Source organism: Chrysemys picta, chromosome 21, assembly GCF_011386835.1.
Source record: "Chrysemys picta bellii isolate R12L10 chromosome 21, ASM1138683v2, whole genome shotgun sequence".
NCBI classification, from domain to species: domain Eukaryota; kingdom Metazoa; phylum Chordata; order Testudines; family Emydidae; genus Chrysemys; species Chrysemys picta.
In genome coordinates, this window is record NC_088811.1 from 21,666,453 (window position 1) to 21,683,179 (window position 16,727).

General features: G+C 64.8%; 1 protein-coding gene across 7 annotated transcripts in view; it reads left to right on the top strand.

Annotated features, from left to right (window-relative positions):
* HSPG2 (heparan sulfate proteoglycan 2) overlaps positions 1–16,727 on the top strand; it is a 171,952-nt gene that overhangs the window by 45,837 nt on the left and 109,388 nt on the right. For 4 of the 7 annotated variants that reach the window (XM_065574961.1, XM_065574963.1, XM_065574960.1 and 1 more), the window contains exons 4-11: positions 1,186–1,260; positions 9,636–9,745; positions 10,019–10,077; positions 10,598–10,758; positions 11,458–11,496; positions 13,132–13,257; positions 14,212–14,319; positions 14,998–15,288. In XM_065574961.1, coding sequence (XP_065431033.1) covers positions 1,186–1,260; positions 9,636–9,745; positions 10,019–10,077; positions 10,598–10,758; positions 11,458–11,496; positions 13,132–13,257; positions 14,212–14,319; positions 14,998–15,288 — 969 coding nt within the window. The remainder of the gene's footprint in view (positions 1–1,185; positions 1,261–9,635; positions 9,746–10,018; positions 10,078–10,597; positions 10,759–11,457; positions 11,497–13,131; positions 13,258–14,211; positions 14,320–14,997; positions 15,289–16,727) is intronic. The other 3 variants (XM_065574964.1, XM_065574965.1, XM_008169794.4) reach the window with 1 other exon arrangement.

The following is a 16,727-nucleotide window of genomic DNA, read 5'->3' on the forward strand; positions in this document are numbered from 1 at the left end:
GCAGCATGGCACCGTGTGGCGGTTACGGTTGGAGGCAGCGTGGCACCATGTGGTGGTGGTGGCAGGAGGCAGTGTGGTACTGTGTGGTGGTGACGGTTGAAGGCAGCGTGGCACTATGTGGCGGTGATGGTTGGAGGCAGCGTGGCACCGTGTGGTGGTGGTGGCAGGAGGCAGCGTGGCACTGTCTGGTGGTGGTGGCAGGAGGCAGCGTGGCACCGTGTGGCGGTGATGGTTGGAGGCAGCGTGGCACCGTGTGGCGGTGACGGTTGGAGGCAGCGTGGCACCATGTGGTGGTGGTGGCAGGAGGCAGTGTGGCACTGTGTGGTGGTGACGGTTGAAGGCAGCGTGGCACTATGTGGCAGTGACGGTTGGAGGCAGCGTGGCACCGTGTGGTGGTGGTGGCAGGAGGCAGCGTGGCACTGTGTGGCGGTGGTGGTTGGAGGCAGCGTGGCACCATGTGGTGGTGGTGGCAGGAGGCAGTGTGGCACTGTGTGGTGGTGACGGTTGAAGGCAGCGTGGCACCGTGTGGTGGTGGTGGCAGGAGGCAGCGTGGCACTGTGTGGCGGTGACGGTTGGAGGCAGCGTGGCACCGTGTGGTGGTGGTGGCAGGAGGCAGCGTGGCACTATGTGGCGGTGACGGTTGGAGGCAGCGTGGCACCGTGTGGTGGTGGTGGCAGGAGGCAGCGTGGCACTGTCTGGTGGTGGTGGCAGGAGGCAGCGTGGCACTATGTGGCGGTGACGGTTGGAGGCAGCGTGGCACCGTGTGGTGGTGGTGGCAGGAGGCAGCGTGGCACTGTGTGGCGGTGGTGGCAGGAGGCAGCGTGGCACCGTGTGGTGGTGATGGTTGGAGGCAGCGTGGCACCGTGTGGTGGTGGTGGCAGGAGGCAGCGTGGCACTGTGTGGCGGTGATGGTTGGAGGCAGCATGGCACCGTGTGGCAGTGGCAGTTGGAGGCAGCGTGGCACTATGTGGCGGCGATGGCCTGGCTTTCAGATCGTGGCTGGGGCTCTCCTCTTCTGCTTTGCGGTAGCGTCGTGCCTGTCTCTTGGGTTGCTGGCTCTGACCCTGCATGACCTCGGCTGTAGCTCTTTCTTCTCTCTCAGTAACTGACCCTCTTTCTCTCTTTTTTCCTGTCCTGTCCCTCTCCGTGCTCCATCTTCTTCCTCCTCCTGCTCCTGGGGCGCAGCCCAACCAGGTGCAGCAGGGCAGCCCCATGTGGCGGGTATGACTGTGGCTGACCCGGACGATGAGGCCCCGCTCAGTAAGTGAAGGGTTTGGGGGCCCAGGCTGTGTGTGGGGAGGGGGCACAGGCTGGGCTAGCTGGGGAGGGGAGGTCAATGGCAAACTTCAGCATGTCGATAAAAATGTGAATGCCAAAATATTTGAATTCAGAATTGCTGCCGCAGTGCCTCATGGGAGTTGTGGTTGGGCTCTCTCAAGCTCCAATTCTCCTCTATAGGCCAGGTCTCCTGGTCGGACTACATCTCCCATGATGCACTGTGATCTCCCCTCTTGGTGCAGAGAGGCTGTGCAACATGGGAGTTCCTAGCCATGGTGCATCATGGGAGCTATAGTCCAGATAGGGAGCTGGCCCATAGAGGAGAATGGGGACAACGAGGCATCCAAACTACAATTCTCAGGCAGCACCGCGTCGGCCTCTCCAAATTGAACTGTTGTGTTTTGGGGGATTTTGGACAAAAAATCCTGTTCTGCAGGAAGCTGACGCTATTTGTGAAAAATGTCATTTAGTCGAACCCCGTTTTCTGTTGGGAAGCAGCTGAGATGGAACCTGCCCACCCCAGCCTGTGGTTCCATTGCAGCCGGCATCGTGGGGCAGCAGCATCCCGCCTGCGGGAGCAGGGTCTCAGTGTGGGGCACCGGGGCCGCCCCGTCAGGGACAGGCTGCCATGGCCGCTAGCAGCAGAGCCGGTTCCCTTGCTGCAGGCCTGGGTGTTTGTTACAAATAAAACATTTTATTTCCTACCCCAGTTGGCAGATCTCTCCACTGTGGGTCGCTGGTAGGCTGGAACTAGGGTTACCATATTTCAACACTGAAAAAAGAGGACACTCCATGGGGGCCCCGGCCCCGCCCCAACTCCACTCCTTCCCCGCCCCCACCCCTTCCCCACCCCTATTCCAACCCCTTCCCCAAAGTCCCTGCCCCAACTCTGCCCCCTCCTCTGAGCGCCCTGCATTCCCCCTCCTCCCGCCCACTCTGATCTTGGTTGGGGGTTGCTAAGTGCTTCCCTGCTCCCCACTCGCCCTGCAGCCCCTGCACCCCCCACCCCTGAAGCCTCTGTGACCCCTGCTCCCCACTCGCCCCACCACCACCCCTGCAGCCTCTGTGCCCCCCGCCTCTGTGCCCCCTGCCGCCCCTGCACTTCCCCGCCCCTGCAGCCTCTGTGACCCCTGCTCCCCACTCGCCCTGCAGCCCCTGCACCCCCCCTTGCCCTGCAGCCTCTGTGACCCCTGCTCCCCACTCGCCCCCCACCACCCCTGCAGCCTCTGCGCCCCCCGCCTGCCCTGCCCCTGCGCCTCCCTGCCTCTGCAGCCTCTATGCTCCTACCTGCCCTGCTCCTCCTCGCCCTGCAGCCTCTGCACCTCCCTGCCTGCCCTGCTCCCCGGCTCCCCCGGCAGCCTCTGCCTGGCGGGAACTTCGGAGGCTCAGCGGCGACTGGGGCGGCGCGGGTCCCTGCAGCCCCGGCACACGCCGCACTCCCTGCTGCCTCACACGTTCCCCGGCCTGTCTGTCCCCGCTGGAACAGCTCCCGCGGCGCCGGGTTCTGAGCTGCAGGAAGGGTCCCCCAGTGGCTGGGGGGTCTCCGCCCGCGAGGGAAGCCCGAGCAGCTGGCTGGGCCCGGCCTCCCCGTGGTCCTGTGGGCTCGGCTGGGGCGTGCGGTCCGCTCGGCCTGCGGGGGCAGCAGCGGCCCTTCTGCGGCTGCGCCCTCCTTTCCCCCGCCCGAGCTCGCTACAATGTAGCCGGGCGGCTGGGCTGCGCAGCGGACCCTGCGGATCGTGCTGGGGCCGGGCGGACCCTGGCTTATGCCTCCCTATTTCCCCGGACATGTCCGGCTTTTTGAAAATTCCCCCCAGACGGGGATTTGAGCACCAAAAAGCCGGATATGTCCGGGGAAATCTGGACGTATGGTAACCCTACTGGAACCCTTCCCCAGTCCTCGAGCTACAGGAGTAGCTGCCCGCTCCGGGGCTCAGCTGTTAGCCAGGCTGTAACACTTGGCCAGGGGGCTGCAGGTGAAGGGTGGTGATCAGGACTCCTGGGTTCGGTCAGTGGCTCTGGAGGGGAGCATGGGTGTCACTTTAAGATCTAGTCCCAGCTCTGCCTGAAGTGCCCTTGTAGGACGGCCCCATTGGCTGCTGTATAAAAGGGGAGGGGCCTGGTGCTCAACTGGCTGCTAGGGCGAGGGGCGGAGAACGTGGGGAGCAGTCAGAGCTAACAGGTGCTCAGAGGGCAGCCAGGAGAGGGGAGAGTAGAAACCATCACTGCACAGTTCAGTGCTGCAGGGGATCAGGGCACTGTGCCCCAGGCCCCACCCAGGGCGGGGCTGGCTGGGATCAGGGCACTGTGCCCCCAGGGCCTACCCAGAGCGGGGCTGGCTGGGATCAGGGCATTGTGCCTCCAGGCCCTACCCGGGACGGGGCAGGCTGGGATCAGGGCACTGTGCCCCCAGGGCCCACCCAGAGCGGGGCTGGCTGGGATCAGGGCACTGTGCCCCCAGCCCCCACCTGTGCGAGGCGGGGCTGGCCGGGATCAGGGCACTATGTCCCCAGGCCCCACCCGAGGCAGGGCAGGCTGGGATCAGGGCACTGTGCCCCCAGGGCCCGCCCGTGGTGGGGCTGGCCGGGATTAGGGCACTGTGTCCCCAGCCCCCACCCAGGGCGGGGCTGGCTGGGATCAGGGCACTGTGCCCCCAGGCCCCACCCGGGGCGGGGCTGGCTGGGATCAGGGCACTGTGCCCCCAGCCCCCAGCCAGGGCGGGGCTGGCCAGGATCAGGGCACTGTGCCCCCAGCCCCCACCTGCGCGGGGCTGGCTGGGATCAGGGCACTGTGCCCCTAGCCCCCATGCGGGGCGGGGCTGGCCGGGATCAGGGCACTGTGCCCCAGGCCCCACCCAGGGCGGGACAGGCTGGAATCAGGGCACTGTGCCCCCAGGCCCCACCCGGGCCGGGGCTTGCCAGGATCAGGGCACTGTGCCCCCAGCTCCCACCCGGGGCGGGGCTGGCCGAGATCAGGGCACTGTGCACCTAGGCCCCACCCGGGGCACTGTTGGCCTCCCCAGTTCATTCCCTTGCTAGGTTGGCCAGCTCCAGCTCCTTCCGTCTCTCCCTATAAGGCGACCCCCCGGTCACTCATTGCTCGCTCCAAACTCCCTGCAGTTTGCTGACCTTGTCCTGGCGCTGAGGATGGGTTCCCATTGCAGTGTAGAGGGGATCTCTGCCCGCCGGGCCTTTACCTTCACAGCACCAGCGCGTTGTGGCCACGTCACATGGCCGGACCGTCTCCCCTGGCGGTGTGGGTACACTGGGGCACCACCTGCCTCCTGGCCCTCATCCTGATTCTGGGACACAGCCCCTGTGTGTGAGCTGGGTAATACCAGGGCCACCCTGCCCCCTGTCAGTGGCATTCGCTGGACTCATGAGCTCAGAGATCTCCCCAGGGCAGCGAGCTCGGAGCAGTGGAGAGCCCCAGGGTCCGTGCTGAGCGTGAGCCCCTGGCTGGGTATGCCACCCCCCACACGCCCTGCCCCACCAGAGGAGCCTGCCACAGGGCTGGACTGGGCTCCTGCTCTCAGCTCCAGAGATCCCAGGCACCATGCGGGGAGGGAGTGGGCCAACCGCGCCGTGTCCTGGGGGTAGGGGAGTGATTTCCAGGGCACACTCTGCCTTCCACTGGGTCCTTGGGAGCCAGGACTGCCCCAGGAGCCCCCAGCTCCTTGCAGCACGGAGCGGGCGCCCGGGAGGGGCTGACTCAACTGGAGCCGGACGCAGCAGCAGGAAGCCAAGGGCTCTGCAGCCTGAAACATTTTTTCCATCTCCCTCCCCAGCCAAGTGCAAACAAAGCACAGCCGGGAACCGAGGGCTCCTTAAAAGGAGGAAAAGTGGCTGCTGGGGAAGCCAGGGAGCCGGCTGGGCTTCCTGCAGCAGGCTGCTCTCTGGCCCCCAACGTGCCACTCCCAGTGCCCGGGTACGGACGCAGCTGCCAGCCCTGGGCACGTGGCTGCACCTGCCAATGCCTGGCACTGAGTGTTATGGGCATGATTCTTTGTGCCTTTGCCTGGGGGCATTGGGCATGTTGGTAGGGCAGCGTGGCTGGTGCAAGGCTTCCCATGGGCACCCTCTGCTTGCCCACTCCCATTGTACCCCTGTGTGCATCCCCCGTGTGCACACTCCTGCTTTTGCACAGCCAGAGAGCGACACAGTCTGACGTGAAAGCCTTTGAGTTCTCGCTCTTGTGCCCAGATGCCCATGGTAGCCAGTGGGAGGTGACAAGGGCACATACCCAGCTGGGGCAGGGCTGAAGCTGCCCTCCTGAGCCCATGGCCTAGGCGCAGTGAGCTTGGAGGCTAGGGGCCAGGGCTGTGCCTGCTGTGAGGGCCATGGCAGAGCCCTGGGGCCTGCTGCAGAGAGACCCAGGGCAGGGTGGATTTTACTAGCAAGCGTCTGGCCCTGGCACTGCTTTCTCGGGTTCCTGGGCTGGAAAAGACATTCAGTTCCTCCCCTGGGCAATGAACTCTGGAGGCACATTGGCAGGGCAGTGTGGGAGGGCAGCTCGCTCTGCCCCTGATGGTGCTGCACCCGTCCTGCGGGTGGTAGGGGGCTCCAGGCCAGAATCTCATGCTGGAGCCTGCGGAGCTGGCCAGCAGGTCCAACTCGATGCCTGGCCTGGCGCTGGTTGGGAGGAGGGGGCCACGTCCCCACGAGGCACCCAAGTGAAATCCCCATCCCCGCAGGCCCCTGAGCAGCGTGTCAGCATCTGGCCTCTAGAAGCCATGCGGGCCGGAGCCAGCCACACCCTAGGCTCACCCTGGGGCCCTGGCGCCAGCTATGGGGGCGATCACCCAGTGCCAGGCCCAGGGCGTCTGCAGGAATTGAATTTCCCGTGTGAAGAGGTCCCAGCTCCCTGGCGGGAGGGCTGGGGCGTCGCCCTGCCTGCGGCCAGGCTGAGGGGCTGGCGGAAGCAGAGCAGTGGCTGAGCAGAGAGCTGGGCTCTGGGCTGGTGGTAGTTAGCCAGGACCAGCGGGGACGCGTTGCCGGCTTCAGGCTGAACCCCCGCCCCAACTGCTGCAAGAAAAGGGGCTTTGTAGCGTGAGCCACACGCTGCCTCCCCCTGAGCTGTTTCCTGGCTGCTGTCTTTGGGGTGAGCTGTGCTGGAGGGCAGGGTGTGAGGGGTGACCCCACCCCCTGGCTGCCCGCCATCCCCGAGGTCACAGGGCACTTTCAATGGGCTCTTTGTGTGCCTGACAAGCACCCCTGTCTTTCCTGGGCTGTGGGAGGGGCACCTAGGCGGGGATTGGCAGCACCTCGCTGTGAAATGGGGCGCTGCAAATGGGGGGAAGCCCCTGTCTTCAGGCAGGGCCTGCCACCCCCAGCCCCAAGCGCTCTCTGGCACCCCCCTCTCTGGTGCTGGTGGCACGGGCTCTCCCGCGCCTGGGAAGGGCCTGGCTGGGAGCAGAAGCAGCCCTGGAACGTGGGGAGAGCTCTGGCTCTGTGTGCAGGCCTGTGAGCCAATGTTGCAAGGCACAACCCCAGGGAGCAGCCCTGGAGCAGCTCCATCCAGCCTGCAGGAGACTCTGGCTCTCCTGGGCTGCTGGGGGGTGCCTGGGAGGATGTGTGTGGGCGGGGTCTGGCTGGGCAGCTGCAGGGGAGCTGCTGCGTTCTGAAAGGGGCCTCTGCCCCACACATAGGGCCCCTCTCCATTCTTCCCAGCCCCTGGGATAGCGAGAAGCCTCGCCTGGCCCCCCTGCCCTGCCCCCAGCTGGTTCCAATACCCTTCAGCGGTCCTGCTGGCACCCCAGCCCCCACGCTATCGGGCAGGAAACAGACTCTCCTTGCAGACAGGCTGCCCACTTCCATGGGGTGAACCAAGCTAGGGGCAGGCAGCACCAGTGGGCACAGCAACAAGCCTGCCCCATCCCTACCAGGATTTCAAAGTTCTGCACAACCTCCCCAACAGGTCAGGATCCTTCTCCCCACTTTATAGAGGGCAAAGTGAGGCACCTTGGGGGAAGGGAGTTCACCCAGTTGCAGGACTGCGAATAAAACCCAGGAATCTGACTCCAACCCTCCCCGGCTCTAATCCACTAAATCCTACTTCCCTCCTCAAGCAGGATAGAGAACCCAGGAGCACTGACCCCTCAGCCCACCCCCCACTCTCTACTCCAGGGGGAATTCTGCGCCAAAAAATAAAAAATTATATGCACAATATTTCAAAATTCTGCATATTTTATTTATCAAAATAAAATAATCAGGCCAGTTTCAATTATTTTGGTAATTTATTTCAAAATACTTGTCAGCAAGTATGTCTGTAACAATACAGTAACAAGAAAGATGAACGCAGGGCGGCGGCTGCTGGCCAGGTGCCCAGTTCTGAAGGCAGCACTGCTGCTAGCAACAGCACAAAAGTAAGGGTGGCATGGTATTGGCTTACTTTTGTGCTGTTGCTAGCAGCGGTGCTGCCTTCAGAGCTGGGAGGCTGGAGACCAGATTTCGCTGGGGAAACCACAGTTCACGGTCTGTGATGCGATTTTCATGGCTGCGAATTTGGTAGACCCCCTAAATGTAAGAGGGAGGGCAGCACAGCTAGGGTCAGACACGAGGAAAAAGGAAGCATTTTGGTTGAAATCACAAATTCTGTGTGAAAAAAAAATTCAGTGGGGAACACTAATTCTGCACAAATTCTGCATTGTGCAATGCCGCAGAATTCCAGCAGGATCACAGTCCTCCCAAATCAGGACAAAGAACTCAGGAGCCCTGAGCCCCCCAGCTCTAACCCATTAGTGCCTACTCCCCTCCCCAAACAGGAAATTGAACCCAGGAGTCCAGTCTCCCATGCCAGGCCCTTTTCTCCTTGGAGAAGAGCAGGTAGATTGTCCAGCTCTGCCCGGGTGGTAGTTTGCTAGTGTCAGACCGCACGCTGGGGAATCTGAAGCAGGCAGGGCCCAGTTTCTCCCTGGCACCCGTGGGTGCATCACCATTGTATGCGGTGGGGGATGGGGCTGTGTTCCTGATACTGACAAGGTGCTGTGGAGCGTGCGGGCGGGGAAGGGCATAGGAACTTCCCTGGCACAGTCTCTCTCTCTCCCCTCTGACAAGGCCGAGCCGTGTGCCCCCTCGGTCCCGCACCCTAGGGCGTTTGCTAGCCCAAGCCAGTGCTGCTCTCAGCTGGGGGCTCCCTGCGGGGAGAGCCCGGAGGCCCAGTCAGAGTGCAGCCACACGCTGGAGGAGCTCCCACCCTGCCCTGGGACTCCGGTGGTGAGGGGCTCCATGGGCCTTGCCCCTGCCAATGGGGGGCTCTGCTCGGGGGCAGGCCGCAGGGACTCCTGTGGTGTCTGGCCTGTCTGCAGGGGCTGGGGGAGGTGGTGAGCGGGGCTGCTGTTACTGCAAGGAGCTGAGCAGCTGGTGCTGGGGAGGGGCCCCCGGCTGGATGCAGGCAGTGTGGTTCCCAGCGCAGGGCAGCTGCGAGCGGGGGATGAACTTTGGCAGCCGCAGCCTGATGCAGGGAGCCAGGGGCTGCTCCTGGCACAGCATGTGTGTGAAGCTCGGGGGTGTGAAGCTCAGGGATGCAGTTAGCAGGACTCCACAAACCCCTCCCCCCGGCCCAGAGCTCCCACCTGGGCCCGGCCCCTGCGGCATGGCCCCCTTCAGGGCTGGCTCTCACTGGAGGGTGCAGCTGGAATTGCAATGGGGGCTGAGGATTTTCCCAGCCCGGGAGCCAGCTGGGCCTGCCCCCTCTACCCCACGACCTGTGGAGCCTGGCCCTGGGGAGAAGGTCAGGGCTCTGCTCCCTCTGTCTGCATGGGCGGCCAACTCCTGAGGGAGGGCTCCTCTGCGCCATCCCCTGCCCTGCTGTGGTCCCAGGGGTCCTGGCTGGTCTAGGTGGGAACTGCCTGGGTTGGGCAAATGTCACACTGGGAGGGAGGTGCTGTGCTGCTGGGGGCAGTGTTGGGGGCTCAGTGGGGGGCACTCTCCCACCACAGTCAGTGCTAGCGCCAGTGCTGCAGCACAGCACTAGGGGGCGCTGCGCTGCACAAGGTGCACAGCCAGGGTCCTGTCTCCTTGTGGTCATTAATCATCCCTCGGCTCTTTTTGTCAGAATAAGGGTGTTGGCTCCACTGGCCTGGCCAGGTCCTAACCCAGCGGGAGGCCTTCTGGTGTCCCAGGGTCCTGCAGGTTTCAGTTGGATACCATAGTCTTCCTCACTTCCTGTCCTAACTGTTGCGCTGTGTTGTTATGCGGCTGCAGCAACCCACCCCAGAGGTGGCTACATCTCAGGGCTAGGCAAGGTGATCCCTGGAGATAGCCAGTAAAGCTGGTCGGTGCAGAGGCCCTAGAGTTGGTTCTCCTGGCTCAGCTGCGTCCTGCTCTCACGCTGGCCATCTCTCCTCTCTGCATGCCCAGTCTACTTCCGCGCTCTGGTGAATTTCACCCAGTCCATTGACTACAGCCCGCGGCTGGATGACGCCAATTCGGAGGAGTTCCGGGAGGTTTCGGAGGCCGTGGTGGATACGGTGAGCCCCGGCCCCTGCTACTCCCTGTCCCCTGCTCGGCCCCAGAGGCCTGTCGGCGCTGGCTGCCCAGTCTGGGCGCAAGGGGCTTCAGTCTCTAAGGCCCTTTCCAGGCAGGGTCACTGTCCCAGGGCAAACTGGGGTGGGGGAAGGGCCTGGAGCTGGTGGCTGGGTCAGCAGCTTGGTTCATGGTGCCCTGCGCTCACCATTAGGCCGTGCTTCCCACAGGATTTCCCCACGGCCATTTGCTGATGCTCTCTCTGCCTCTCTCCCCAGCTGGAGTCCGAGTACTACAAGATTGGTGGGGAGCAGGTGGTCAGCGTGGTGTTCATCAAGTGAGTGAGATGCCCCTGGCAGTGCCATGGGGTGGGGAAGGCAATGGAGGCCCCTCTGCCCCCGTTCTCCTGGGCATGGGGCATTTATCTCTGAGAGACGGCGCTTTCCCTGCTGTCAGCACCATGCCCCTGCTGTGCCCCAAGCACCCTGCGCCAGGGTCCAGAGTGCGCATGGGGAGTCACACACAGTGCCCAAAAAGAGACCCCCCGCCCTCCACAGCTGGAGACATCGCAGGGGACGGGTGGGGGTCACGGCTCAGAGTCCCCTGCAGACTGCAGCTGTTTCAAACACACCTGAGCGTGGGAGCTAAAGGGGCAGCCCCATTAGCACAGCAGTAGTAGGGCTTTTATCATCTGTTGAGGGGGAGGTAACTGGGAACACACGAGATGGGCGGATCCCAATTGGGAGACCCACGCACACGTGTGAATCTGCTTCCATCCAGTACGGAGCAGTGGCCGGAGCACACGCATGGACACACGCACACCTCCCCCCATTCAGCCCTGCCCCCACTCTCCCCAGGGAAATCGATGGCTATACCTTTGTGGAGCTGGATGTGGGCTCAGAGGGGAACCTGGACGAGGGGGAGATCCGCGAGGTGCTCTACTCTGTCATCGAGAGCGGCTCCATTGCCTCCTACATCACCTCCACGCAGGGCTTCCAGTTCCGGCGCCTCGGGGCAGGTGAGCGAGCCCCTGCCCAGATCCCCAGCTGGGGTCACTGCCCTGCGCTCTGTTGGAGTGTGCAAAGGGGGCCCGGAGACGGGGGGGCAGCAGCCTGCCAGTGTGTTTAGAACAGATCCTGGGTGTGCGGGGGGCCCCCTCCCCAGCAGTTGAGCCCTGGCGACTGGCAGACTAAGTGAGGGGTGGGGACTGTGCCCATGATGGGCAGTGGCTCAGAGGGGCTGGCACAGATTGGCCTGGCCTGCGTGGACAGGACTGGACTGGTTCCGGTCGCTCTCCTATAGAACCAGACTGCTCCCTGGGCTGTGTCCGTCCATCTGTCTGCAGTCACTGCGGTGCTGGGTGCCGCGGTGTCACTCTGGACTCCCTAGCCTGTCTGCTCCCCTGCCCAGGCCCAGCAAACCCGCTGGAACCTGGCGCCCGGCACAGCAGGGGCTGTTCCGCTGGGAGGGTCGGCTGGCAGCCCAGATGAACAGGCGAGGGGCAGTGCTCCCTCTGCGGGGCAGTGGCCCTGCCACCCATGGGGCCAGACGGAGGGCAGGTGGGAGGAAGGGCAGTGTTGGCTGGTCCACTGAGCTGCTGTCTGGCCAGGGCTGGGCCGGGCGGCCCCGAGCCAGGGACCCCTGCTCCCCAGGTAGCCTGTGCTTAGGCCTGGGGGGGGCCCATCCTCCCCAGCTCTAACCTTGTATTCACTTGCAGCCCAGACCCCGCCTCCCCCCATTGCCAGGGAGTCGCCAGGTGAGTTGGGCGAGGCGGCAGGTGCAGGGGGAACCCAGAGCCTTGGCAGTGTGATTGGCAGCTGGGGGGGAAGGCAGGGGCAGCCCCTGCTCTCCCGTTGCCCCTTGCACCGTAGAGGCCCCCCGCTGACTGGCACAAGCTGGTTGGATGCAGGGTTTTGGCATTGGGCTCCTTCGGCCTGAAGAAACTTCCACTGCTGCACCCAGTGCGAGGCCTTTCCACCGAGCACCCGTGGGTCCCAGTTCGTGCCTCAGCAGTTGGCAGTAGTGAGATTAAAGATCTCAGTTGCCCAGCCTGTGGGTGAGCTGGTCTGGACTGTGCGAGAGGGCGCAGACAGCTTCTTTCCCCTCCCACGCCAGCTGTCAGCCCCCAGGAGGGCTCTGTACCCAGTGTGTTGGGGGTGCTGCCCGCCTGCTTTCGGCTGGTGTTAGGAGCGTAGACCAATGCTGGCCCCCCTGGCCTGGGCCATGCCCCATCGGCCCCCAGCAGGCTCCAGGTTCCCCTGCGCTTGGCCGTGCCCTGCTGTGCTGTGCTGTGCTGGGCGTGTTTGTGGGCGGCCGGCCGTTCGCGTGGCTCCGGTGCCTCTGGCTGATGCCGCCTGGCTGTTGGCCCTGCAGCTGGGGCCCTGGCAGGTGACATCCCCCTGCAGTTGTCGCAGACGCTGTCCTGTGGCTCCGCGCCGTTGTGCAAGCACATGGAACTGGCTTTCAGCCCACTGCCGCCACACCAGGAGACACAGGGCCGTGCCAGGGCGCCTGCTTTCGGGCTGGGAACCAGGGGCCCCCTTCCCCTCGCTCCTGGACCAGGTGAGCTCTGGGGCCTGTCTGTGCTGCTCCTGGGATTGACCAGAGGTGGCGCTGCAGAGCACTGGCAGTTACCTCCAATGAGGGTGAGCCTGCAGCCTCCACAGCACTGCCCCCTGCTGGTTGCATTGTGCGCTGCTCCCAGACCCCCGCAGACCCAGGCACAAGCAATCCCACCCCCACCTGAGCCCAGCAGACTCGACCAAGGTCAGAGCGGGTGGTTAGTGGAGGGACCCACCAGGCAGGAGTCCAAATCCACCAGGTTCTCTTGGTGCCGTGGGCAGGTGGGCCCTGTGCAAAACAAAGCACTGCACATGGCACAGGGCCCACCTGCCCACGGCATGTCTGCCGCATGGTGTGTGTGCTCCAAGGCATGTGCTGCGTGGCGTGTGCCACATGGCACATGCCCCATGGTGTGTGTACCCGCCGCCTGCCTCGAACCGTGTGCAGTGCTTGTTTTGCTTCCTGAACATGTAGCTCGCGGGGTTTCTGGCATTTCCAGTTGGGCAAGGGCTTGCAGGGGGCAGTGAGGGGATTTCTGTGCAGCTGCACAAGTCCGGGGAGGCGGGAGGAGGCAGAGTAGGGCGTCCCTGGGGGTTGGGTGGCAGCGAGGGGAGCTCTGGGGGCCCCCTGTGAGCCTGCGGAAGAGAAGGGGCTGCGAACAAGCTCTAGCCATCTGGCTGGGATTTGACATCCCAGTAGCTAGCTGGGCCAAGGTCGAACTGGGCTGGCCCTGGAGCCCTGGCCCCCGGGCTGAGAGCTTTCCCCAGGGGTTGGGGCCCTAGTGGCATCTCCCCTCGCCTGCGTGGCTCTGACTCCTGCCCTGTTGCAGTGCCCCCGGAGGTGCGTGCCTGCACCGGGGAGGAGTTCGCCTGCACCAGCGGGGAGTGCATCGACAAGGAGTTCCGCTGCGACCGCCGCCCTGACTGCCGCGACATGTCGGACGAACAGAACTGCGGTAGGGGCGGGGCTACTGACGGGGACAGGGCTATTGAAGGGGGCGGGGCCATTGACTGTGAGGCCTGGACCTGGCTGGATCCTCCCAGCTCATCCCCCGTAGTGGTCTCCCGTGTATGTCCTTCCTCTAACCAGCTCCTCCCCTCTGAACCACTCACAGCACAGAGATGGCCAGGCATCCCGCACGAGCCCCCCTCAGTGCCCACGGGATCTCTGGTGGGGTTAAATGCCTCCCAGCAGCTTCCAGGCCTCAGCTCCCTCCCTCCCTGCGACCACTGAGACCCAAGGAACCCCCTGCATGTCCCTGGCGCCTCCAGCTGAGGGGCTCTCCCACCTTGGAGGTGGGAGGGATTACGCCTCATGCTCCCTAAGGTGCTTTGCAGATGGGAACCTGAGGCATGGAGCAGCCAAGTTGAGAGCTGGGGCTAGAACTTGAAGCTAGAGCCCCGCCCGTCCTTGGTGATCCTAAGGAACAGAGAGCGCTGCTGCCCAGGCTGTGCCCTCTCTCTGTCCTTCTCTAGGCCAGAGCCGGAGAGGAGCAGACCCCTGTGTGGCGGCGGAGGGAGGGATTGCTCTCAGCAAGCTGGTCTCCTGGGTTCAGCTGGTCCCAGGTGATGCCCCCTGGGAGCGGATTGCACAGCCTGACCGAGCTCCCCCAGCGCTGGTCTGTCCCCTGCTGTGGCAGACCCAGAATATCCCCTGTAACTATGAGTGAGACCCTCTGTCCCCAGGCCTGGGGAGCATGGGGCTGGCCCAGCTGAGAGGGGGCACCTGCCCTGGAGGCCTGGCAAGCTCCCCAGGGCTCTGCGCCCAGCAGGACCTGCCTCGACCCCTGGGAACTGGAGGCCTCTGGCTGCAGGGGCCAGGAGTTCCCGGGCGCCCGTGGTCCTAGAGCCGTGGCTGCCTCGGGAATTAGCTGACACCGTGTCCTCCCCCTCTCCCCCCGCCTCCGCAGAGTGCCCCAGCGAGGAGTTCCAGTGCGGCACTGGGGAGTGCCTGCCCTTGGCCTACCGCTGCGACCGCAGCCCTGACTGCAGGGACGGCTCTGACGAGCACGGCTGCGGTAGGGAGCCTGGGGGCCCCAGGACTTTCCCTCGCCACCCGCTGCCATTGGGGGAGGGGCTGGGCACCCCTTTCCCAGGCTTCCAAAGGACCAGCTGTCAGGACAGCCCAAGGCATAGCCAGGCGCTGCCCCTTGCCTGGGCTGGGGAGGGGGCATGTGTGTTGTGAAGACTCTTCCCATGGGCATGCTCTGCCGACAAGCCCTCCCAGCATGTATGTGCCAGGGACACCCTCAGACTGCCAGGGGCATCCCAATGCTAGCAAAGAGGCCAGGGCCCAGCACCGCCAGACCTTGCCATGGGACCTCCATGCTGCCATGACCCCGTGACAGGCAGCTGAGATTGGATGGGAGGGAACTAGTAATGTCCTGTGCCCCCCGGCCATGGAGTCCTCATTCCCTAAGGGTGGATCCCACTCCTGCCTATTCTGCAGGCCCTGGCTGCCTGCCTGGTCGCTGCCCCTCCTGCCAGCTGAACCCCCTGTAGCCAGCCTTGCTCTCCTGATCAGATACCTTCCTTAGTGTCCCTGGCCTTTGAACTAGGATCCCCTGCCCCCAGCTCCCCTGCCCTGCCCGGCCTGGCCCAGGATCTCAGATCCCAGGGCTGGATCCTCTGCCCCCTGGCTCTGGCTCTCAGCCCGTTTCTCTCCGGTCGCTAATGTTCTCTTTGTCTGGTCCCAGATCGGCAGGAAGCGGTGATCCTCACACCCCTGCCCATCACCACCGCTCAGCCAGCCACCTCCCGGACACCCACAACCACCCCCTTGACGCCCATGGTCACTACCAGGAGGGTGCCGTTCACCACGCCCCCCCGGCTCATCACCTCCAAGCACCCGCCGGTTCGGCGCCCCTTGGAGCAGCGCCCCTGCCGCCGGGACGAGGCCGTCTGCTCCAACAAGCAGTGCATCCCCCGGGACTACCTGTGCGACGGCGAGCGGGACTGCCTGGATGGGAGCGACGAGCTCAGCTGCGGTAGGGGGCGTGCGGGGGCTGGGACAGGCCAGGAGGGGCAGCAAAGGGCAGCCAGACTAGCGGCTGCAGCACTAGCCCACGACATGGCCCTCGCTCGGCTGGCTCCCGCAATTGGCTGACGGATCATTCCTGGGGAATCGGGTCCCTGTGCAGCACTGGGGGGGGCTGTCACATGGCACGGTGCCGGGGGTACAGGCGCAGCACTGGGAAGGGGCTGTCGCATGGCACGGTGCAAGGGTAGAGGCGCAGCGCTGGGGAGGGGCTGTCATGTTACGGTGTGGGGGTACAGGCGCAGTGCTGGGGAGGGGCTGTCACATGGCACGGTGCGAGGTTACAGGCGCAGCGCTGGGGAGGGGCTGTCGCATGGCATGGTGCGGGGGTACACGCGCAGTGCTGGGGAGGGGCTGTCGCATGTTACGGTGCGGGGGTACAGGCGCAGCACTGGGAAGGGGCTGTCGCATGGCACGGTGCAGCGGTACATGCGCAGCGCTGGGGAGGGGCTGTCATGTTACGGTGTGGGGGTACACGCGCAACGCTGGGGAGGGGCTGTCATGTTACGGTGCGGGGTACAGGCGCAGCGCTGGGGAGGGGCTGTCGCATGGCACGGTGCGGGGGTACAGGTGCAGCGCTGGGGAGGGGCTGTCGCATGGCATGGTGCGGGGGTACACGCGCAGTGCTGGGGAGGGGCTGTCGCATGTTACGGTGCGGGGGTACAGGCGCAGCGCTGGGGAGGGGCTGTCGCATGGCACGGTGCGAGGTTACAGGCGCAGTGCTGGGGAGGGGCTGTCACATGTTACGGTGCGGGGGTACATGCGCAGTGCTGGGGAGGGGCTGTCGCATGTTACGGTGCGGGGGTACAGGCGCAGCGCTGGGGAGGGGCTGTCGCATGGCATGGTGCGGGGGTACACGCGCAACGCTGGGGAGGGGCTGTCATGTTACGGTGCGGGGTACAGGCGCAGCGCTGGGGAGGGGCTGTCGCATGGCACGGTGCGGGGGTACAGGTGCAGCGCTGGGGAGGGGCTGTCGCATGGCATGGTGCGGGGGTACACGCGCAGCGCTGGGGAGGGGCTGTCGCATGGCACGGTGCGGGGGTACACGCGCAGCGCTGGGGAGGGGCTGTCGCATGGCACGGTGCGGGGGTACAGGCGCAGCGCTGGGGAGGGGCTGTCGCATGTTACGGTGCGGGGGTACAGGCGCAGCGCTGGGGAGGGGCTGTCGCATGGCACGGTGCGGGGGTACAGGTGCAGCGCTGGGGAGGGGCTGTCGCATGTTACGGTGCGGGGTACAGGCGCAGCGCTGGGGAGGGGCTGTCGCATGTTACGGTGCAGGGGTACAGGTGCAACGCTGGGGAGGGGCTGTCGCATGTTACGGTGCGGGGTACAGGCGCAGCGCTGGGGAGGGGCTGTCGCATGTTACGGTGCGGGGTACAGGCGCAGCGC